A 24919-nucleotide genomic window follows, 5' to 3' on the forward strand; every position below is an offset into this window, starting at 1 on the left:
TAATTGGGATTTTCCATTAACTGAAAATGAATAGATGAAAATGAAATATAAAAGAATGAAGGAACCTAAAAATAGAAATAATGAATTTCATGGTACTGAATTCACAATGTGAAAATTTTGATAATTAAGTAATTTTTTACTTACTTTTTACACTAAATATAATTCATTTGATTTGTTTTCTTAAGTTCACCTTTTATAAAAAAATATTAAATTTTATTTTCTAACATTCACCTTTTGTATGAAAAAATAATTATTCTGAAAATTTGTGAACTTGATACGAAAAAATATTCACTTTTATTAATTTTTCTGAGTAATTTAAACGAAATATGTGAGGTACACCATGAAAAAGTGGATTACAGTTGGATATTTCAGTAGGTTCTAGGTAAATTCTACTGAGCTAGCTCAGGAGGTATGAGTGAGTTAGCTAGAACTGAGCTAGAACCTACTAAAATATCCTACTCACTGCTTCTCACAATCGCCACAATTAAATATTTGACCTAATACAGAAACAGACTACATCCAAAATCATGAAATTATTTACAATACTCTTTGCATCTCTTTCTTTCATACTGATTCTTTCAAAATTTAGTCACATTAAGTCACCATACTACTCAGTTTATTTCAAAAGCCATACTCAGTAATTTTCCATATTACTATGTCACATTTCATTATATATTTTTCATATCAACAACGCATCTTCCTACAACTAGGTACCTTTTTCCTCATTCGTTCGCAGACAGCAATTAGCTCCTTTCATTAGTACAAAAAGTTTTACATTATTATTCTTAAATCTTTCAATCAATTTTCAAGGCAACAACATATGCTTCTAATCACCCTACTGAATTAGTCGTTTCCATATACTAGTTATTTTACTAATTGGTCACACAAGGTAATCTCTGCCTCACTACTCCCATTTTTCAACACAACAGTACAGAGTGCTAAGCATCAAATCCCTTTATTACCCATTAATTACTTTGTGCATCAATCGCATCCATTACATGTAGTCTCCAAAATCCATTAACTCTTCTCTCCAAATTTCTTCACCCACTCCATGGACAACTTCAACATTTCAAAACCTCTGATACCTCTGCATTTCACTCGATAGCTAAGGAGATAAAAGATGACAAATCCTTCAGAATGATAGAAGAGGAATATTGACAATATGAAAGGAAAACTAAACATTATTGCCAGTAACTCAAGTACTTGATGATTGTCAGTAGCCTAGCATTTTAAATAGTGCAATGACTTCTGAGGTATTTATCCTCAGATCATATCTAGCTCATGTAAAATGTCCACCAATATTTCTATTTCAGTACAAATCCATTCTAATCCCTTAGGATCCAACTCCACTTCATCACCATATTCACTATATTCTCCTAGTTCTTCCTGTTTCCTACAATACCTTACAGGAATTACAGTCCCTTTCCTCAGTTATTGGTTTCTTTTTCCTGTAAAATATATTTGGTGTAAGGAACGTAGAGAGATCTGTGTACATAAATTATGCATAACATTTTGACTGTGAAATATTTTTTTTAATATTATGCCAGAGATATGCTTACATACAGAGTCATCTTTTACATTCACAAAAATAATTAAATTTGACACCATGATAAATTTTCATAGAGATCTGTAATTATGATTACAGTGATCAACGATGGTCACTGATCACTAACGGTCACTGATCACAGATGGTCATTGATCAATGGTGGTCAGTAGTTCAGTGATCAATGATGCCCAGTAATTTATAGATATTATGCATTGCATAAGGCCTTTACCATTTGGCTTTTAGCATACCCTCTTTAGAATTTATTGTTAAGTAATTAGTGTTTAACTTACAGCATTTGCCATTTACTGTTACCATTTACTGATAACTGTTTAATGTTTACTGCTAATCCTATAGCATTTACTGTTTAGGATTAGGCATTTGTTATTCAACCCTAACTGTTTAACATTTATCATTCTACGTTTACCTTTCAATGTTTAGTTATTAGCACTTACCATTTAGTGTTTGCCATTTGGCATGTACCATTTACCATCTAACTAAACTAATACTTCATCCAAACAGTCCTCAGAAGGTCCAATGGTTTCCAACCACTCGCTGTGTCAATCTTAGCTGAGAGGCATCACTGCATGCGACTATGGAGGGGCAAATGGTCAGAGGGGAAAGTGGTCAGCACATTGCTCTCCTGGTGGTTGTCAGTTTTCGTTACAGGAGCTGCTACTTAATTGACTCCTCAATTGGCCTCACAAGGGCTGAGTGCACCCCACTGGCCAGCAGTGCTCAGCAGACCTGAATGATCACCCATGCAAGTACTTTCCAGGCCCATGGTTTGATGTGATCCCGTGTTACCAGTGTGGCTTCTACTGTATAGCATTTAGCATCTACTGTTTGCCATTATCTGTTTAGTGTTAAGTGTTTACCATCCTGTGTTTACTGTTCGTCATTTACCATTTAATGTTTACCATTTACCATTAGCATTTAGTAGAATGGGGTGCTGAGTAGATGAGGGGCTGGGATTACAAAGCACACAACTGGTCTGTAAATAAATACTATGACTCGGAACCATTTTACGCTGGAGAGAATGAATACCTTTGACTTTCAAAGAAATAATAAAAATCGCAGGTAAAATAGCTTTTTATTTTCAAAAAAATAATGAATGTCTTTGACTTTTAAATGGAGGTTATGTAATTTATAATGAGTATCTGGCACAGCATTTAAATACTTTGCTCTAATTGAATGGGAAAAGAGGAAATGGAGCGGTCAATTGCTTTGTTTCCATGCAAGGAGGTAAGGGTTTTCCATTAACACAGTTGCAATATTTCCACCATTTTGTGTTTATAATACTGTACTATGATTTTCTGGAGGTAAGTGGGAGGGGGAGGGGGTGTGACTTGGTGTGTCTATGAAAAGTAGTGTAATTCGTTGCCAGTTTTACACACTATCCTGTGATTGGTAGGAAAAAGGTGAGGGGAGCTGGTGTATAAAGTTCACAACTGGTCCATGATCCCTTATATGGAGAAGAGAAATTTTTAAATCTTCCATTACCACAGTTGTGATATTTCTACCGTCTTTGATTTTTGTCATGTAGTGTAGCTGGCTGAGAATAAGGTGCAGTGCACCGTGCGATTGTTGGGAAATATGTAGAGAGGAGGGATTTTTAAATTTTTGAATTGGTTGGAGATAAGAATTGTTAATCCAGAGCGTGGTTACGTTCAGTTGTCAGTGGGGATAGATTTGCCTTCCTTTCAATTGTGTCACTCCTTAATAGATCATTTGTTGTTTAGTAAAAATTTATGCTTATTGTGATTCCATTGCATTTTCTATTGTTCTCAGGTGACATGGTCTCGAAGGGGTGTCCAGGAATTGGTTATCTCAAGAAGGAGTTCTTGCAGTATGAATTGAGGATACATGAACAACCTTTAATGGGCAGCGTTCCAGAGTTCACAGCTTGGTTGTGCGGGGTCTCGGATATACGGATATCCTTTACGGCGGGTATGATTGGTGAGGTAGGTGATGCCTTGCAATTTATTTTGAGCTCCATTGATAAGATAGACTGGAGCCTTGCCTTTTTAGAGGATAGCCAGCCAACACATAGGCAGATATCTTGTATACAGTCCCAGTTAGTTGGCTGGCTCTGAGCACTATGTGACTGGTCATCAGTTGCCTAGAACTTAGAACTAATTAAACCTAACTAACCTAAGGACATTACACACATCCCCCCCCCCCCCCCCCCACCCCCCAGTTAGTTCATTTGGGGAACCACATAAGAGATTTTGATTGTGTGGAAGTTAAAGACGCCGAGCGGCAGCAAATAAAACAAGTTACGAGTCATGTGCACGGTTTGCAAAGCAGAACCGCAGCCCTAAGTTTAAACATGGAAGGCGCTAGTTCGGAACAAGGAGACGTTGGTAGTCAGCGACACTCAGAATTGTGACGTAAAGGTTCGCAGTCAGGTAGCCTTCGACTGGTTTGCTAAGCTGCCCAATCCAATTATGTGTTTATCTACTGGATTATCGGAATTATCTGTCGATAATTTGAGTCAGGTTCAAGAGCTTTTGTGGTTATTAGCCGAGTTGGAGGTTCAGGCAGATACCTTCCGTGTCCTGCACAAGGTAATGCTCCCGCTACTGTATCCCTTAACTAAAGGAGTGTTAAATGTATTAGTTTAGGAAGTTTTGACGAGTCGGCAGTCTATCAAATATCTGAGGACTTTAATTATAGCTAGGTAATTGTCAGCTCGAATGCGAATCGAACTTGAGCGCAAGTTTCTTTTGCAAGTACAGGGTTCTGCTGAAACATTAGAACAATACGTGGAGAGAGTTCGTAACGCAATGTTGGCTCTGGATATGTCTAAGTCTGAGTCTGATGTCATATCTAACATTCTTGAGGGGATGCGCCCTGATGATTGGTCACGGCTAGATTTTGCTAGCCGGCCGGCTGACCTTTCGGAGCTGGACCAAGTAGTGGAGTAAATTCAGGCCCTCGCGTTCGCTGATTCCCAGCGTAGTACTAATTAAAGCGCAGGGACACTATCTTTAGTTCCAGCGAATTGCAGGTTACGCGCTGAGCCTGTTGTGCAGACTAGGAAGCATTGTTTTCGCTGTGGTGGCACTAATCACTTAGTGCGCAATTGCTCTATTCCTAAGGGATCGCAGGCAAACCTCGACGCCATAGGAAGAGAGGGGGTGGGGATCGTAAGCTACTACTCCGATGTGCACACATCTGTGCTCCCGGTAGGCCCCCTCTGCCCTAAGTTTGTCCTCGGGAGGGAACAGAGCCGCTTCATGGAGTGCTTGATTCCGGAAGTTCGGTGTCCTTGATTGATTTGGAGTTTCATCGATTGAATAGGTTATCTGTTGTGAGATCTACCTGGCAGAATTGTCGAGCTGCAACTGGGGAAGAGTTGCCTGTGGTGGGGGAAGTGCAGCGTAGCCTATCAATCTGTGATTTTACATGGCCAGTTACCATGTTGGTGGTTGAGGGATTAGCCGTACCCTTACTCCTGAACTGTGATTTCATTCAGCATACGGGGTTGGTATTAGAGTACGCTAGTCGCACATTAAGCATTAAGTTCAGACTGGAGGAAAACATAGCGCTGTGTGCATGTGATCATTCTAACTTGGTCAATATGGTGGGCAGCAAAGCCAACAGGTTTGGGGTTAGTCGCCTTCCTGATGATCGCGCGGCCCAGTTAATAGAATTGTTAGATGGGTTTCCTGACGTCCTTCCTGACAAACTTGGTGTAACTAGCCTGATTGAATATCACATTCATTTGTATGATGGGCTACCGGTTAGGCAGTCGCCGTATAGACTATCTCCACCCAAAATGAGAACCCTAAAGGAAAAATTGGACGCTATGTTGCAGGAGGGCGTTATCAGGCCGTCGACCTCGTCTTACGCTTCACCATTATTTCTTGTTCCTGAAGCCGGCGGTAAGGATTATAGACCTGTAATTGATTATTGGTTATTGAATAAGAAGGTTATGTTGGAATCCGTTCCCTTACCCGATATTCATAATTGTTTTACGTGGTTTTCAGGGGCGAGATGGTTCACTGCTCTTGATCTTAATCAAGCTTATCATCAGATTCCCCTTACTGAGGAATCAAAACATGTTACCGCATTCTGCAAAGACTGGAATCTCTTTGAATTTAACAGAGTTCCCTTTGGTTTAGCTACTGGGGCCGCAGTATTGTCACGTTGGACCGTTTTTTGGGAGATTTAAAACTTAAGTGTGTGTACAACTATCTGGATGATGTTGTGGTGTATAGCCGAACCTTCGAAGAACGCCTTTCCCATCTTGAACAGGTGTTGCGTGGAATTCGTTCTGCTGGATTGACCTTTAAGCCAGTCAAGATTACTCTTGCTAGACACCAAGTTTCATTTTCAGGCCATCTTGTCTCAGGCGACGGAGTTAGAATCTATCAAGAGCGGACCAGTGGGATTAAGAAATTTCTGACCCCAAGGACAAAGAAGCAGGTCGAGCGTTTTATCGGCATGGCGAATTATTTTCGCAGCTTCGTTCCTAATTTCGCACAGTTGGCTGCCCCTCTCAATGACTTGCGAAAGAAAGGCCAAGAGTTTACCTGGGGAGACAGCCAACAAAATGCTTCCGAGGCGATTAAGACCGCAATTGCGAACCCTCCCGTTTTGGTAGTTCCCGATTTCCAGAAACGTTTTGTAGTCCAAACCGATGCTTCCAAAGCCGGGATAGCAGCCGTCCTTCTTCAAGAGGATCAGGGCGTGAAGCACTCCTTTGCCTTTGCTTCAAGGAAGCTCACCGCTACAGAGTTAAACTATTCTGTTTATGGTGTGAGGCTCTTGCAGTGCTCTTCGCCTTGGAGAAATTTAGATTTTATTTGGAACATAGGGAGTTCTAACTCGAAACCCACAATCAAGCATAGAGTTGGGTGGGTCCTAGCTCGACCTCTAAAAACCGGGAGGATTGCTAGGTGGGCGGTCCGTATTTCCGCCTTTCCTTTTAAGGTGCGTCGTATTAGAGGCTCCGACAATCAGGTAGCTGACGCCCTTAGCAGGATGTTTAGTGAAGACCTCGAATCTCAGCTAGGGAGAGAACATGACTCTGGTAGTCAAGTGGTGAACAGTGTCCTCACAGAGATCCCTCAATTATTCATTGACCTTAAAATCAAGCAGAATGAGGATCTGTATTTGGGTCCGATCAAGCGGAAGGTGACTGCTGGCCTGCCCTGTTACTCTTTAAGGAATGGAATACTCTGTAAAGAGGTTCGTAAGTCTGGAGACGATAGAATTTGCTTACCACTTGATTTAGTTTCACCTCTCTTTCAGTATTTCCATAATTCTATACTAGGAGGGCACCTTGGCTTCTATAAACCCTTGACCAAGGTGTGGGCCCATGTGACGAGGCCATCTCTGTACCGCGATGTGCGGCGACTCGTCAGTCAGTGTGACAACTGTAGAAGGAGCAAGGCCATTTCTCACACCCCTTTGGGTCTACTTCAATCTCAAAGAGAGCAGCGACCGATGGATAATATGTTTATCGACTTTGTAGGACCTATGCCTAGAACTAAGGGAGGGTATCGTTACATCTTCGTCGCCGTGGATGACTTTTCGCGTTTTGTATGGTTGCTGCCCAATACCTGGGTCGCTACGAGTATAACCGTACGCCATCTGACCCATATTTTCTTATGGTTTAGCCCCCCTGAATCAACTTGTTAGCGATAATGCGCCTGCCTTTGTGTCAAGAGAGTTTAAACAGTTTTGCTTCCATAGTGGAATCGGGCATATTACTACTAACCCTTATTATCCCCAAGCATCCTTGGCAGAAAGGGTCAACTGTAACCTAAAGGCAGCGCTTGTAATTTATCACACCAAATCCCCCAGTAGGTGGGATACTACACACCCGTGGTTAAATTCCGGTTTCAACACGGCCCAGCATGAAACTTCTAGGGTAGTTCCGGCTGAGTTAATGTTGGTGTATCCAGTCAATTCGCCTCTATCCAATCTTTGGCAGATCAATAACTTTTTGCCGTTTTCCATTCCTCCAGATACCCTTAGGGAAAATTGGCAACGTGCTCGAAACAACATGGAGTTAGCCCATCGACGGCAAGCCGAATGTTATTACCAAGGCAGAAGCGTTTTTCAGGCTAATACCGGGGATAAGGTGTTTATAAAGAACATTGCTGGTCGGAAAGCTCGTGGTATGGGAACTCGTAAATTTGTGCAGCGTTTCTTCGGACCGTGTGTTGTCACTAGAGTCTTAGGTCCTGTTAATTTGTTAGTTAAGGAGCTTACAATGGGGAAGAGGTTTAGAGTGCACCTTAGTCAAATCAAGCCTGTTAGATAAGTCTCTTTTCCTTCTTTCTGTGGTGGTAAGACAAAGGGGGAGGAGGCTGGTCAGGTTTGAGTGGGGGAGGTTGAGCCATGGTGCGCCTTTTCTGGCACACTAGGTCTCTGGCACGACTATCCATTAGGATGCTATTACACTATCAAATTTCTTTGTCAAATATCTTTGTCCAATATCTTTGTCAAAGATATTTGGTGGTGTAATAGGGAACTTTGTCAAATGTCGTCCAATATTTGATCAAATCTAGGGCCTCGCTGAAGATTTGATCAAATAAGTCGCTTGTCTTCTGTTCACTGCAATGTGACATGTTACCACATGGAGCGCTAGCATCGCTGCATTCTGTCATCTATAGTATTTTTATAAACATTGCGGGTAAATACGATTGATGTGTGCCGACAACTACAAAATTAATAGAGATGTAAGAAGCTGATGAGGCGCTTTACAATGTGAGGCACGCTGAATCCAAAAATAGATTACGAAGATTGGAGACCTGACGTAACCTAACCTAACCCTCTCCTGTAGCAAGGAATCAGAGTGTTACAGTGAGCCTGTCTTCTGCAGATGTAGCAGTTCTTAAGTGTATATTGTGCTTTGTGATATGAGGATACACTTCATTGAGCACGTACAGAAATGTATGCTCATCCATTCTTGAGTAATTGATGTATGACTTGACGTCCTTCACTATAAGCTCACGTAACAAGTTTTGTTGAATGCTTTTATCGTGTCGTCGTAAAACCCACCGCTTCACCCAGGTATGTTTCCTTTTTTTTCCCCTGCTTCTTTTCTGCTTATGCACACAGTGCAATTGCGGTACATGCAACTGCTGCGGTTAATAACAAGTTGTTGTTGTCAGACATCTTGAACTTTGACGAAAAATATGATGACAGTGTAATACCCCTTCCAGCGCTACTTCAAAGATCTTTGTCAAATACATTTGACGGAATATTTGATCACATCCTTGATCAAATCTTTGACAAAGATATTTGATAGTGTAATACCGGCCTTACCCGGGTGTACTACAATCTTTGCCGCTATTGTGATCTGGTGGTGGGTATCTGCAGTCAGGGAGTTGGTCGTCGGACTCGCTATGAGGTGCTAGGACGTGCTTGAGGGGACGAAGGAGTAAAACACGGGTGGCCAGCAGCGGTCTACCTTGCAGGACGGTCAGGAATTTGTGGGGCCCTTGCCTGATGTAAACTCCAGGAGACGCTTGTCGCATTGCGTTGGTGCCTGTTTTCTCGGACAACGCTTCTCCATTGAAGGTGGAAGTGGTTTTGGTGCCTTTGTTTGGTGGAACTATTTGCGTTGTAGCGACTATCACTTGTTGGTTGCTCTAATGTATGTGCTGTTGAAGTAAGAGCAAGGTGTGTGATCGCATGGAGACCAGCTGTCACTACTTCCTTTAAGGAAACCAGGGTCCCCAAAATATGTAGTAACTGTAAGGTATTAAAGATACTAGCTCATAGTCTAGTTCTGATTTTATGCATACCATGCTTACACAGTTGCCAGTTACATTACAGACCTATGCAACCAAATTAAAGTGCACAAACCTAGTTTTGTTGTGAAGTTGTGCATTTGAATAATGTAATATTATCTTTAAATTATTTCCGTGTCATCTTTGTACACATTGACGGCCTTAATCATATGTGTAAATATTGTTGGGTAAACTATGAGTGTAAAGGTCTAATATTATTTTACAGCATTGCATTTGTGTACAAGTCTTAGTTTAAATCATTTACAGCATTGATATTGCTGCAAAATTTAAGTAGTTTCTATTGAAAGCACTTACAGTTTTTTAACTTATATTTTTGAGGTTCGCCGATGACATTGTAATTCTGTCAGAGACAGCAAAGGATTTGGAAGAGCAGTTGAACAGAATGGACAGTGTCTTGAAAGGAGAGTATAAGATGAACATCAACAAAAGCAAAACGAGGATCATGGAATGTAGTCGAAATAAGTCGGGTGATACTGAGGGAATGAGATTAGGAAATGAGACACTTAAAGTAATAAAGGAGTTTTGCTATTTGGGGAGAAAAATAACTGATGATGGTCGAAGTAGAGAGGATATAAAATGTAGACTGGCAATAGCAAGGAAAGCGTTTCTGAAGAAGAGAAATTTGTTAACATCGAGTATAGATTTAAGTGTCAGGAAGTCGTTTCTGAAAGAATTTGTATGGAGTGTAGCCATGTATGGAAGTGAAACATGGACGATAAATAGTTTAGACAAGAAGAGAATTGAAGCTTTCGAAATGTGGTGCTACAGAAGAATGCTGAAGATTAGATGGGTAGATCACATAACTAATGAGGAGGTATTGAATAGAATTGGGGAGAAGAGGAGTTTGTGGCACAACTTGACTAGAAGAAGGGATCGATTGGTAGGACATGTTCTGAGGCATGAAGAGATCACCAATTTAGTATTGGAGGGAAGCGTGGAGGGTAAAAATCGTAGAGGGAGACCAAGAGATGAATACACTAAGCAGATTAAGAAGGATGTAGGTTGCAGCAGGTACTGGGAGATGAAGAAGCTTGCACAGAATAGAGTAGCATGGAGAGCTGCATCAAACCAGTCTCAGGACTGAAGACCACAACAACAATAACAGCATTGTTTATTGATCTCTTAACTTATATTAATTGATGTTTGCTTGGTGTTTCCCACGTTTTCTGCGAGTTTGGGTGCGTGGGAGCGGCGCCACGTTCCGCTTCGGTGCACAGAAGTTGTGATGTGCCGACTAATGGGCCCCGGCGTTTAGGTGTTGTTTTGGACGGCTGGTCTGCTGCTTCCGGCATTTTAAGTTAAGTCACCTTTTGCCCAGGGCACCCTCACATCACTGCCCATTTGATAAACATTTAACATCTCTCATGTACTTAAAAAAATAATTTTAATTTTGTTTACCAATGAATTATATTAAGTGTAACGTATTGTGCTGGTTGCGTTATTGCTCAGAGAAAATTTTTATCTCATCCACCTTTTTAAATTACTTCAGATTTATTGTTCATTAAGTAATTCTAATTTTCTGCTTGCTTGAGAAGGAAACTATTGGTCATTTTGGATATAGTTTTTAAGACGGCCACGTGTTGATTGTATGTTAGCTGTTTTATAAATGTGGTCTTGAATAAATTGTTAATTTATTTATTTATTAGTTGTGTTTAAGGAGTGACATTATTGGGGCTTGACATTTCAAAGTCAGAGTGGCGCAGTGGGAGCATGCTGGGCCCATAACCCAGAGGTGGCTGAGCACCTGAAGGATAATTTGGAAAATATTTCGAGTAGACTTCCCCACCATGTTATAGTTCTGGGTGGACATTTTAATTTGCCGGATATAGACTGGGAGACTCAAAGGTTTATAACGGGTGGCAGGGACAAAGAATCCAGTGAAATTTTTTTAAGTGCTTCATCTGAAAACTACCTTGAGCAGTTAAACAGAGAACCGACTCGTGGCGATAACATATTAGACCTTCTGGTGACAAACAGACCCGTCCTATTTGAAAAAGTTAACGCAGAACAGGGAATCAGCGATTATAAAGCGGTTACTGCATCGATGATTTCAGCCGTAAATAGAAATATTAAAAAAGGTAGGAAGATCGTTCTGTTTAGCAGAAGTGACAAAATGCAGATTTCAGAGTACCTGACGGCACAACACAAAAGTTTTATCTCAAGTACAGCTAGTGTTGAGGATCAGTGGACAAAGCTCAAAACCATCGTACAATATGCGTTAGATCAGTATGTACCAAGCAAAATCGTAAGAGATGGAAAAGAGCCACCATGGCACAACAACCGAGTTAGAAAACTGCTGCGGAAGCAAAGGGAACTTCACAGCAAACATAAACATAGCCAAAGCCTTGCAGACAAACAAAAATTACGCGAAGCGAAATGTAGTGTGAGGAGGGCTTTGCTAGAGGTGTTCAATGAATTCGAAAGTAAAGTTCTATGTACTGACTTGGCAGAAAATCCTAAGAAATTTTGGTCTTATGTCAAAGCGGTAGGTGGATCGAGAGGATGACAGACTAAAGGCCGAAATACTAAATGTCTTTTTCCAAAGCTGTTTCACAGAGGAAGACTGCACTGTAATTCCTTCTTTGGATTGTCGCACAGATGACAAATTGGTAGATATCGAAATAGACGACAGAGGGATAGAGAAACAATTAAAATCGCTCAAAAGAGGAAAGGCCGCTGGACCTGATGGGATACCAGTTCGATTTTACACAGAGTGTACCATAGGTCTCTAGAAGAGCGTAGCGTTCCAAAGGATTGGAAAAGGGCACAGGTCATCCCCGTTTTCAAGAAGGGACGTCGAACAGATGTGCAGAACTATAGACCTATATCTCTAACGTCGATCAGTTGTAGAATTTTCGAACACGTATTATGTTCGAGTATAATGACTTTTCTGGAGACTAGAAATCTACTCTGTAGGAATCAGCATGGGTTTCGAAAAAGTCGATCGTGTGAAACCCAGCTCGCGCTATTCGTCCATGAGACTCAGAGGGCCGTAGACACGGGTTCCCAGGTAGATTCCGTGTTTCTTGACTTCCGCAAGCCGTTCGATACAGTTCCCCACAGTCGTTTAATGAACAAAGTAAGAGCATATGGACTATCAGACCAGTTGTGTGATTGGATTGAAGAGTTCCTAGATAACAGAACGCAGAATGTCATTACCAATGAAGAGAAGTCTTCCGAAGCAAGAGTGATTTCAGGTGTGCTGCAGGGGAGTGTTGTAGGACCGTTGCTATTCACAATATACATAAATGACCTTGTGGATGACATCAGAAGTTCACTGAGGCTTTTTGCGGATGATGCTGTAGTATATCGATAGGTTGTAACAATCGAAAATTGTACTGAAATGCGGGAGGATCTGCAGCGAATTGACGCATGGTGCAGGGAATGGCAATTGAATCTCAATGTAGACAAGTGTAATGTGCTGCGAATACATAGAAAGAAAGATCGCTTAACATTTAGCTACAATATAGCAGGTCAGCAACTGGAAGCAGTCAATTCCATAAATTATCTGGCAATACGCATTAGGAGTGATTTAAAATGGAATGATCATATAAAGTTGATCGTCGGTAAAGCAGATGCCAGACTGAGATTCATTGGAAGAATCCTAAGGAAATGCAATCCGAAAACAAAGGAAGTAGGTTACAGTACGCTTGTTCGCCCACTGCTTGAATACTGCTCAGCATTGTGGGATCCGTACCAGATAGGGTTGATAGAAGAGATAGAGAAGATCCAATGGCGAGCAGTGTGCTTCGTTACAGGATCGTTTAGTAATTGCGAAAGCATTACGGAGATGATAGATAAACTCCAGTGGAAGACTCTGCAGGAGAGACGCTCAGTAGCTCGGTATGGGCTTTTGTTGAAGTTTTGAGAACATACCTTCACCGAGGAGTCAAGCAGTATATTGCTCCCTCATACGTATATCTCACGAAGAGACCATGAGGATAAAATCAGAGAGATTAGAGCCCACACAGAGGCATACCGACAATCCTTATTTCCACGAAAAATGCGAGACTGGAATAGAAATGCGAGACTCAAGGTACCCTCCGTCACACACCATTAGGTGGCTTGCAGAGTATGGATGTAGATGTAGTTGTAGATGTCCGTGGATTGATACCACGCACTGCTACTAATTGTGACTAAGAAAGTCGTAGCGAGTCCGACTACCAACTCCCCAACTGCAAATACCCGCCACCAGATCACAACAGAAGCAAAGGTCGTAGTACACCCAGGTACTTGATAGTCGTGCCAAAGATCTGGTGTGCCAGAAAAGGGACACCATGGCTCAGGAGGGGGCAGAGGTTGTGGTCACCCACTGATATGGGCGATAATAGAACTTATAACGCCATCCATCTGAGGTCATCAGATCTTGAAAAAAGCTCCATGATTGAGTTCAAGATTGTGTCTGTATGGATTCTAGCTATGCTAGAACGCCCATACCTATACTACTACAGTAGTCTGACATGGCACCAAACAAGCTATTGGCAACTAGTTTTCAGTAATCAAGTTTTGTACGTAGAAAACCAGTGTTTGTTAGTAATTGAGTACTCACACATTTTTGATGTTTTCAAAACAGGAAGCCTGCCTGTTTTTACATTAATTCTTATAAATCTGTGCTTGGTTCTGAAAGGGCCAATGTCAATATTCGTCAAAACTGGTTTTATTGGTGTACGCTATATAGTTTCACAGCCCTTCATATTGTTAAAACGGCCAATGTCTAAGCCCCATAGGATGAGAGATACTTGGGGGTTTTAAGTTGTAAGCCCCAAAGTGTTTTATTAAGTTTCCAATCGGCAGAAAAGGGCCAATCTTGCCCTTGGCCTTTATTGCTGACGGATGGTTTCAACAACTGAAACAGTGCTGTGGCATTGGACTGAAATCTGGCGGGAATACACAATAATAAGAGTTGTTCCTTCAACAATTCCCCTTACCATTCGGCACATTGTTAGTGAGGAGTCTAGACAGTCATGGTGGACACAAACATGTTTCACAGAGGCGATAAGGAAGAACTTGAGGAACAAACTGCATCTTAAATATCACCGCTGAAGTCATCACTTTGCCTTGAAGGTAAGTTTACCAAAATAAACTAGTATCAGGAGCATTTATCCCTAATTTTTCCAAAACAAGACCATAAATTGACTGGTATCTCTATTTAATGCCAATCTAAAATATTATCATCCGCCTTTTAAATTTATTTCATTTTTATTTTCTTTAAGGTCATCCCAGTACCAGTACAGAAGGAAATTCATGGTCGTCATTATTGGCAGACGTGATTTCAAGTTCTGATGAAGATGTTTTTGAAGATTCTGATGAATATGTTCCAAGAGGTGGCGAAAGTAGTGATGAAAGCAATGACTGAGGGAATATAGCCGTACAAAAGACAGTTAAAAAATCTTCAAGGACGAAGAAATTGATCTAATTCAACCGCAGCCTGGCAATGAAATAACAAAGTTCAGTGGAAGGTGGAGGAAGAAATGTGATCCAGAGGATCAGCCAGAAAAAGAAAGCGAAACGAAAAATTATGGGAGAAAAATTGAAGTAAAGAATTTTAAACAGCAGGAAATGAATATGTGACGTCGAAATGAAAAGTTATACCTGCTAAAGTTCTGAAACCATCGTGCAAGTCCAGGAAAAATTGTGAAGGAAAAGTAAATGACGATGAGAGAGAGAGAAATTGTTAAATAGAATATTACGAATTGTCCCCAGAAGCTCAAAATCAGTTCATAGCTAATATGTGTCTGAGGAAAAGAAACATGTGGAGCGTTTAAGGAACAAACCTGAAGGAACTGCAAGCAGGCGAAAATATTCCAGGAAGAACTTTCTTTACAGTCCTTCTTTGCAGACTAAGATAGAAGTATGTCAGGATATGTTCCTTAGCACATTTTCTTTAACACAACAGAAGGTAATAATAATCGAGGAGAAAAGACGCGGCTCTGAAGGAGGAGTGTGTTCTGAAGATGGACGTGGTAAACATTCTAATCATCCGAAAGTTCCATCTGACGACATTGATTTCATAAAGGAACACATTAACATATTTCCTTCCTACGTAAGCCATTATTCTCAATCTCATTCATCTAAAAAATGTTTATCTCCAGACTTGAATATTTCAGCAATGTACCGGCTCTGTCAAGAATTTTTCAAAACCAAAGGTATGAAGCCAAGAAGTGAAGCGTGTAACCGAAGAGTTTTATTGACCTGTTTCAATCTTAGCTTCCACAAACCGAAGACTGACACTTGTGCAAAATGTGACAAACACGTTATGATGCTCAAGAATTGTACTGATGATGCTGAAAGTTGTAACGTTGAAATGGAACAGCAACATTTGGATTTATCCTAGGCTGCTTACGATCAGAAAGACAGCAATAAAAAGAAAGCTGAGCAGAATTCCAATATAGTAACCCTAGCCTTTGATTTGCAGAAATGTCCACCCACTCCTTTTCTACGTTGTGGAGTGGCATTATACAAAAGACAACTTTGGACCTTCAGCTTGACCATCTAAGTAAAGAAACATAAAGAATGTTCTCCAGTATGTTACGTTTGGAATGAAACAGTGGCAGGAAGAGGTGACCAAGAAATAGCTTCTTGTCTATATGATTATTTGATGAAACTGGCCAACGAAAGGTACACCTGTACAGCGATTCGTGGACCACACAAAACAGTAATATTTTTATTGCCATCCTGTTTCTGAGAGTAGTGGAAGAATTCATAATTCAGGGAAGACGTTTGGAAATCAACCACAAGTTTCTTGAATTTGGACATACTGACTTGGAAGTTGACTCAATTCACGCAGCCATTGAGAAGACAAAGCAAACAACAACTGTTGAAGTAGAACTGCCAAGAGACTGGGCCAAATTAATACGCATGGTCCCCGAAAGCCACCCATAACAGCAATAGACCTGGAACAAAAGGACCTCTACACACTTAAAGACCTGATGAGAAGCCATTATCTGCAAGAAAATTAACACAGAAGGAATCCTATTGTTTGAAACAAAATAAAATAGATGAAGTATCACTCAGGTATGCCAGGAATTGTCTCCTACAAACACAGTTACTCCTCAGAAGAACCATTCAGGATTATAAATCTGAACAGAAAGAAAACTCGATGCTTGTCTATGCCAAAACTTGGACCTATTTCTGAAGACATCATACCTATTTCAGAAAAGAAATTATAGGACTTAAGGGATCTCTTTCCGTACATCAATGTAAGCAGTCGTCCATTCTACATGCAGTTCATCAATCAAATGAGAGCCAATAGACAGTCAGATGAAAGAGATAAACAGATATCTTACGAAGGGAGGATGAGGATGGTGACGACGGAAACGAGTGATATATTTTTTCTGTCTCCCCTTCTATAGTGTCAACCATAGTATATCCAAATTATTTGAATGATATTAAGAATTTTGAATAAAGTTTCCCCGCTGCTTACGAGACCGAACAGTGTTTTCATGATTTACAGAGATAAAATGTGTCTTTTGGAACATGTAACAGTTGCTATCAGTTATTAAATTGCAGAGGAATGAGTAAAGTGATTTAATTAATCTTAAAACTACCTGTTTCTGGTTATTCAGTGTACCTGACCCTGATGTCCAAATGGGCAATGTCAAATAATTTAAGAGAGTTCATGATTTTAAAGCAGGCCAGTATCCTCGTAAGGCCTTTAATTCTGAAGTTCAATATTCTAGAAATTTATTATTTAAAAATAAGCTTTACTTAAGATGATTTACTATAATGATGGTAAGAAATAGCCACAAATAGCCGGCCGGAGTGGCCGTGCGGTTCTAGGCGCTACAGTCTGAAGCCGAGCGACCGCTACGGTCGCGGGTTGGAATCCTGCCTCGGGCATGGATGTGTGTGATGTCCTTAGGTTAGTTAGGTTTAATTAGTTCTAAGTTCTAGCCGACTGATGACCTCAGAAGTTAAGTCGCAGAGTGCTCAGAGCCATTTGAACCATTTTTGAACCAGCCCCAAATATACTGTTAATAGAATGAGATTTTCACTCTGCAGCGGAGTGTGCGCTGATATGAAACTTCCTGGCAGATTAAACTGTGTGCCCGACCGAGACTCGAACTCGGGACCTTTGCCTTTCGCGGGCAACTGCTCTACCATCTGAGCTACCGAAGCACGACTCACGCCCGGTCGGTAGCTTAGATGGTGGAGCACTTGCCCGCGAAAGGCAAAGGTACCGAGTTCGAGTCTCGGTTGGGCACACAGTTTTAATCTGCCAGGAAGTTTCATACTGTTAATAGTTGTCTAAAATTGACAGAAAGTATTCAGAAACAAACTAAGATTCTTCACATTGGCCCTTTAAGAACCAAGAAATAGAAATCTCCTACGTCCCTTTTGTTGCCATCTTGTTACACACATGTACTATGTAAATGTGGGTGCAAATATTGAGAACAGGTTAATATTTTTGTATAATTTATTTTAAAAAACGCAGCTGTTTATACACAACAGTCATTTTTCTGGAGTGCCAGCTTCAGCTAAGCATGTTTATCAGCTGCCGGTCGTTCCATTTCCTGGCATTATCCTGAGGGGTGCGCCCAGAGCTGTTCCTGGCCCCCTTGTCGGCGCCTGCCTCCAACAGTGCAGCTGCTGCATCTGCGTGCCCATTGTACGCTGCCCAGTGCAGCGGAGTCGTCGCATTCGCATCCGTGGCGTTGGGGTCGGCACAGGACGCCACCAGAAAGCGCACGGCAGCCGTGTGTCCAGTCATTGCAGCCAGGAACAGGGGCGTGTTCTGCCAGATGTCCCTCGCCTCCAGGTCAGCCCCTGCGGAAAGCAAAGCCTTCGCCACCTCCACCTGCCCCTGTCGTGCTGCCCAGAACAGGGCGGTCCATTTCCACTGCCCCCTGGCCTCGACGTCTGCCCCTGCAGCCAGTAGACACTTGGCCATCTCCACCTGTCCGTTTCTTGCCACCCAGTGCAGGGCGGTCCAACCGTCGCTGTCCGTCGCCCCCACGTCCGCACCTGCAGCCAGCACGGCTCGCATTTCTGACATTCGTGACTGCTGAGCTGCTTCCAGCAGCCTCCTGCCCTTCTCTCTTCCCGAAAGTCTCCTGCACAAAACAAAGACATTCTCACACGTTGCCATACACACATCTGATCACGGAATCACATCTACACTATTGGCCATTAAAAGTGCTACACCACGAAGATGACGTGCTACAGACGCGAAATTTAACCGACAGGAAGAAGCTGCTGTGATATACAAATGATTAGCTTTTCAGAGCATTTACACAAGGTTGGCACCGGTGGCGACACCTACAACGTGAAGGAAGTTTCCAACCGATTTCTCATACACAAACAACAGTTGACCGCCATTTCCTGGTGACACGTTGTTGTGATGCCTCGTGTAAGGAGGAGAAATGCGTACCATCACGTTTCCGACTTTGATAAAGGTCGGATTGTAGCATATCGCGATTGCGGTTTATCGTATCGCGACATTGCTGCTCGCGTTGGTCCAGATCCAATGTCTGTTAGCAGAATATGGAATCGGTGGGTTCAAGAGGGTAATACGGAATGCCGTGCTGGATCCCAATGGCCTCGTATCACTAGCACTCGAGATGACAGCCATCTTATCCGCATGGCGGTAACGGATCGTGCAGCCACGTCTCGATCCCCGAGTCAACAGATGGGGCCGTTTGCAAGACAATAACCATCTGCACGAACAGTTCGACGACGTTTGCAGCAGCATGGACTATCAGCTCGGAGACCGTGGCTGCGGTTACCCTTGACGCTGCATCACAGACAGGAGCGCCTGCGATGGTGTACTCGACGACGAACCTGGGTGCACGATTGGCAAAACGTCATTTTTTCGGATGAATCCAGGTTCTGTTAACAGCATCATGATGGACGCATCCGTGTTTGGCGACATCGTGGTGAACGCACATTGGAAGGATGAATTCGTCATCGCCATACTGGCGTATCACCCGGCGTGATGGTATGGGGTGCCACTGGTTACACATCTCGATCACCTCTTGTTGGCATTGACGGCACTTTGAACAGTGGACGTTACATTTCAGATGTGTTACGACCCGTGGCTCTACCCTTCATTCGATCCCTGCGAAACCCTACATTTCAGCAGGATAATGCACGACCGCATGTTGCAGGTTCTGTACGGGCCTTTCTGGATACAGAAAATGTTCGATTGCTGCCCTGGCCAGCACATTCTTCACATCTCTCACCAATTGAAAACGTCTGGTCAATGTTGGCTGAGCAACTGGCTTGTGACAATATACTAGTCACTAATCTTGATGAACTGTGGTATCGTGTTGAAGCTGCATGGGCAGCTGTAGCTGTACACACCATCCAAGCTCTGTTTGACTCAATGCCCAGGCGTATCAAGGCCGTTATTACGGCAAGAGGTGGTTGTTCTGGGTACTGATTTCTTAGGGTCTATGCACGCAAATTGCGTGAAAATGTAATCACATGTCAGTACTAGTATATTTTTCCGATGAATACCCGTTTATCATCTGCATTTCTTCTTGGTGTAGCAATTTTAATGGCCAGTAGTGTAAAAGCACACATGTGCAAACCGAACTAGGTGTCGCAGAGGTTAGCACGCTTCACTCCCATTTGGGAGGACGGCGGTTCAAACACTGACCCGGCCATTCTGATTTAGGTCTTCCGTGATTTCCCTAAGTAGCTTAAGGCAAATGCACGGACGGTTCCTTCGAAAGGGCATGGCCGACTTCCTTCCCCATCCTTCCCTAATCCGTAGAGATTGATGACCTCGATGTTTAGTCCCCTCCCCCGAATCAACCAATCAACCAACACATCTGCAGTGACAAACGATGAATCTACAATTCTCTCCCTTCAGTGACGCAGAGCACTGGGACTTCCTCTGTATATTAAGGTACAAATGTATCTCGCTCACAAAATCTTCACCTACTCTGCGCTGAAAAGTCCTACATTCCATCTAATTCAGTTGTCCCACTTTTGTCATGCTGATTGCTGCCACTATGTTCCTTTGCTCTCTCGATGTCACTGTTAAGCAGTCGTTGGCCTCCAGTGAAAGAGCACGCAGCCAATACTGCCTGTAGTAATCCCTTCCGACACTTGGAAATGTGACGAAGCTAATCACATCTCCAGGTTTTTACAAAAACTATTCTGCCGTGGTAGAAAAAAATTCAGCTCCTTTATTCGCAAATATCTTGACACACCATCATCAGGGATACAAGATACCATTTAGCCAAAATGATTCACATTTAGCAACAATACTAACTCTCCTCTACTATCCCTCCGCAAACACACATGTTGCCACATGCACACATGCACTTTGCACAGATAAAAGCGTCTGCACAATAATAGGACACACACAGACAGACTTGCAGCCTTAATTCTTGTGATGGTAATGCCTCTCAAGGTAACAGCAAAACATGTAGGTCATAAGAGTAAATGCACATTCCATGCATTTGTCTAATTTACGATATGAAAATTTGCTCGAAGTGAATCTGAGCTTCCTGAACACCTCGGAGATCTCTCACGCCGCTGTAGACACTAAGAAAAGATGGACGTCATGTCATCAGTATCTGAAGCCTCCTGTACAACGATCGTAACAGCTGAGTGTTGCTTTTCCTCAGATGTAAAATGTAACAAATTCTTTATAAGTGAATGGAGTTAACAGCAAATTTATTTTGTTACTCTGCCGAGTGAAGTGTTGCACATGAGAAACCCACCCTCTGTCAACCAATCAAATGGCCACTTTTTACTGGTATAAAATATAATGCCCAAATGAAAGTGCTGTTGCCGCTGTTTGAAGTGAAAATCGTACACTGCATACACTCAAAATGGATCGTAGTGTTCTCACAGCTGTTCGTTTCTCGATTCTTCATCTTTCCTATTCACTAACGAAGCAAAAAATGTAAACTCAGGATGCCTCTACAGTGGCCAACGACGAAAGGTTGCACAGTGCTTTAAAAGGTGGAGACCATGCACTTCAGCCTGCCTCTGATGTGAATTACTGTCGACACTGACCCACAGTCTGACACAGAATACTAGTAATGGTGCCACATAGCTTTAAAACACACAGAGCACTGGCAGAGGTCAAAGCCAGAACGCCGACATTCCTCCAGCCCTGCAAACATTTCCAAAGGAACTTTGCTCGTAATCAGAGTAACACGCGCACTGCAGTATCACATTTATCCGCCGATACCGGGTTAGCGACTTTATTGTACAGCGTGTGGCCCGTGCGGGAATGTAAATAACGGATGTACGAGTACAGGTCGTAGACGCGAGGTTGACGGCATATGTCGGTTTGGGACTGGCCCTGGTGGTGCCAAATGGTGAACCGACCGCTCCCGATATAACGGGAAATCCGGGTTTGGGTCCCTGTCCGATGATTCCATTCTACAGCTGATGGTTGTCCATATTCGCCACTGCGAATACATGTAAAGCGTTTCATAAGGACTGTAGTCGCTGTTCCTTTGCGTCGTAATCAGAGTAACATGGGCACTGCAGTATCATACACTACTGGCCATTAAAATTGCTACACCAAGAAGAAATGCAGATGATAAACGGGCATTGATTGGACAAATATATTATACTAGAACTGACATGTGATTACATTTTCACGCAGTTTGGGTGCATATATCCTGAGAAATCGGTACCCAGAACAGCCACCTCTGGCCGTAATAACGGCCCTTGACACGCCTGGGCATTGAGTCAAACAGAGCTTGGACAGAGAGCTTGGACAGCGTGTACAAGTACATCTGCCCATGCAGCTTCAACACGATACCACAGTTCATCAAGAGTAGTGACTGGCGTATTGTGACAAGCCAGTTGCTCGGCCACCATTGACCAAACGTTTTCAATTGGTGAGAGATGTGGAGAATGTGCTGGCCAGGGCAGCAAGCGAACATTTTCTGTATCACCCCCCTGAACCCACCGATTCCATATTCTACTAACAGTCATTGGATCTCGACCAAAGCGAGCAGCAATGTCGCGATACGATAAACAGCAATGGCGATAGGCTACAATCCGACCTTTATCAAAGTCAGAAACGTGATGGTACGCATTTCTCCACCTAACACGAGGCATCACAACAACGTGTCACCAAGCAATGGCGGTCAACTGCTGTTTGTGTATGAGAAATCGGGTGGAAACTTTCCTGATGTCAGCACGTTGTAGGTATCGCTACCGGCGCCAGCCTTGCGTAAATGCACTGAAAACCTAATCGTTTGCATATCACAGCATCTTCTTCCTATCCGTTAAATTTCGCGTCTGTAGCACGTCATCTTCGTGGTGTAGCAATTTTAATGGCCAGTAGTGTATGTACCGTATAAAAATGAAAATTCTTAGATTGAGAGGTTGCTTAGCACTTTCTGTAAAAATTTTCGCAGATACCACGTGGATATCAACTTCTTTAGTAACAATGATTCAGTCCAAAATATTACATTGTAATGACCAGTATGCTTGTACCCTCGTGCGCAGAAAAGAGAGCAACGGTGACCCAGCCGTTACCGTGTTCATTCGTGTCCTTGTTAGCGAGAGTGAAGTTCAAAGCTCCACCGCAAAACACCGATGGACCATGCAAGATGACTTGGGTGTCTACGAAATCCTTGGTAGTAATAGAAATGTTGTCTATTGCTTTAAAAACTGTAAGACGCGAACGCCTGTCACCTCTGGTAATGTACGATTTGTTACACTTTTCCACTGTCGATGCGGAGCCGAGAAGGATGCAGGTCAGTCCTGCAATGCTACACGAACAGAAATTTCCCGCATTGATTAGAGATGTGATATTCATAGGACATGTACACTAGTATGTACTGCAGAAATGATTAGCATTTCAGTCGCCTCAGTTCAGCACATGTCCTGCTGCCTGGTAGCCACAGGGTCCGCCATGGGCCCTGATAACTTGTCCCATGCGTGATGGCATCGAGGCATATAAGGCGCGAATGGCGTCCTGTGGTATAGCCACCCACGCTTCATTCACCTGGTTCCAAAGTTCATCTATGGTGGTCGACACTGGGTGATGGCGGTGCGCCCGTCGCTTCACCACATCCCACACGTTTTCGATAGGCGACAAGACTGCTTATCTGGCGGGTCAGAGCAAAAGGCTGACATCCTGTGGCACCCAGAAGGCACACGTTCATGCAGCAAAATGTGGTCGTGCGTTATCTCGATGGAAAATGGTGCCTGGGGCAGTGTGCACAAAGAGTACAGCTACGGGTCGCAGAATGTCATTCACGAAGGTCATATAACGGCTCTTCTTCTTGATGATTTGGCTTGATTTGTACTTGGACTCGGCTAAAACTCGGCTACAGTCGGTACAGTGTTGAGATCGTTATCAAGTTACGATGACGACGGTACACAAACGAAATGTCGACGTGCGTGAGATATTTACTTCACCAATAATAGTAATTAATCGTTCGTAATCGATGTTTAACTGATTAATGACGAAATATTAATGATAAAACCAATGCAGTCACATCCACAACAAATTCCCTACAAGCTGGTCGTAATTTCAAGTAGCTAAGAAATCGTAGCAGTGGGCTTGTTATTTGAGTCAAAGATTCTACACAAGTGCCGAGTGCTACAGTCAAATATTATCGCCGCGCGTAATTATTACTCGGGAGTTTCTTGTCAAGAATTTGATAGAATTTTAAATCACAAATGCACGACTTGGCACGAGAGGATGTTTTATTGCACAATATCAGTCACTTTCTGACCGAGCCTTGAGAAGAAAACTTTCCCAGGTGTTGGGGGGATTTAAATTGTATGCTTCGGACCTATCATTGAAGTTCCATAAACCACTGGCTATTATGAATGAAAATTGTCTATCTGTGTTCGTTACCTAAATCACTGTCTAAGTAATGTTTAGTTCAATTATCTAGTTAAAAGTTCACTTTATTGTAGTGGAGAAAAGTCCTCCGTTCGAATTCTAATGTCGTGATATTTGAAGTCAGAAGATCGTATTACTGCGTCATAATAGATCGCAATTATTCAATTTCAAAAACATTCTAAGCGCGCCTACATGTACGAGCATTCAGATACATGACCTGCTTCGGCTAACAATCGTAACGTACTGACAATGCATTGAATTATACTTAGTCATTACTCACGATTCCCAAAGAGCACTCACACGGAGCATTCTTTGGGATCGTTGGTTCTACTTTGCGAATGTTAATTTATGCTAATTCTGCGATTTATTATGATTTTGATTTTAATTTTACTGAAATTTAATCTTTCTTTCGCAGATTGCTAAATTGTCAAGTCTTTGATTCCTGATTTAATTACTTGTTATTGTCCTAATCATAGTGATAAATGGAACTTCGTTCGCTTATTCACTTTTCTGGGAATTTGGGACTTGGGGGGAAATCTTTGGGGTATTGGGAGCTAATTTTTGATTTTTTATTTCTCGTCCGAGGAAGTGGCATTACAGTCACAGTGTGCTGGACACACACAAACTGTGATTTATGGCTGTACCCAACAGCACCCCCACACCATAAGGCCTCGAGTCGGCCGTGAAAGTCTCGTGCCAATGCAGTCACTGTGATGCCGCTCCCCCTCTCTGGAGCGAACCAAAATGCGGCCATTACTTTCAGACAAACAGAAACTAGATTCGTCAGAAAACACTATCGGATGCCATTCCTGTCACTAGCGA

At 42.5% G+C, this 24919-nt stretch overlaps 1 protein-coding gene across 1 annotated transcript in view; it reads right to left on the minus strand.

The window, feature by feature from the left end:
- Positions 1-17782: 17782 nt before the first annotated feature.
- The window catches only part of LOC124717276 (poly [ADP-ribose] polymerase tankyrase-1-like), a 93957-nt gene continuing 86820 nt past the window's right edge, over positions 17783-24919 (minus strand). Inside the window, exon 7 of the mRNA XM_047244090.1 lies at positions 17783-18371. Within this exon, the coding sequence (XP_047100046.1) occupies positions 17792-18371 (580 nt within the window). The 3' untranslated portion in view covers positions 17783-17791. The remainder of the gene's footprint in view (positions 18372-24919) is intronic.

This window comes from Schistocerca piceifrons, chromosome 9, assembly GCF_021461385.2.
Source record: "Schistocerca piceifrons isolate TAMUIC-IGC-003096 chromosome 9, iqSchPice1.1, whole genome shotgun sequence".
In the NCBI taxonomy this organism is placed as follows: domain Eukaryota; kingdom Metazoa; phylum Arthropoda; class Insecta; order Orthoptera; family Acrididae; genus Schistocerca; species Schistocerca piceifrons.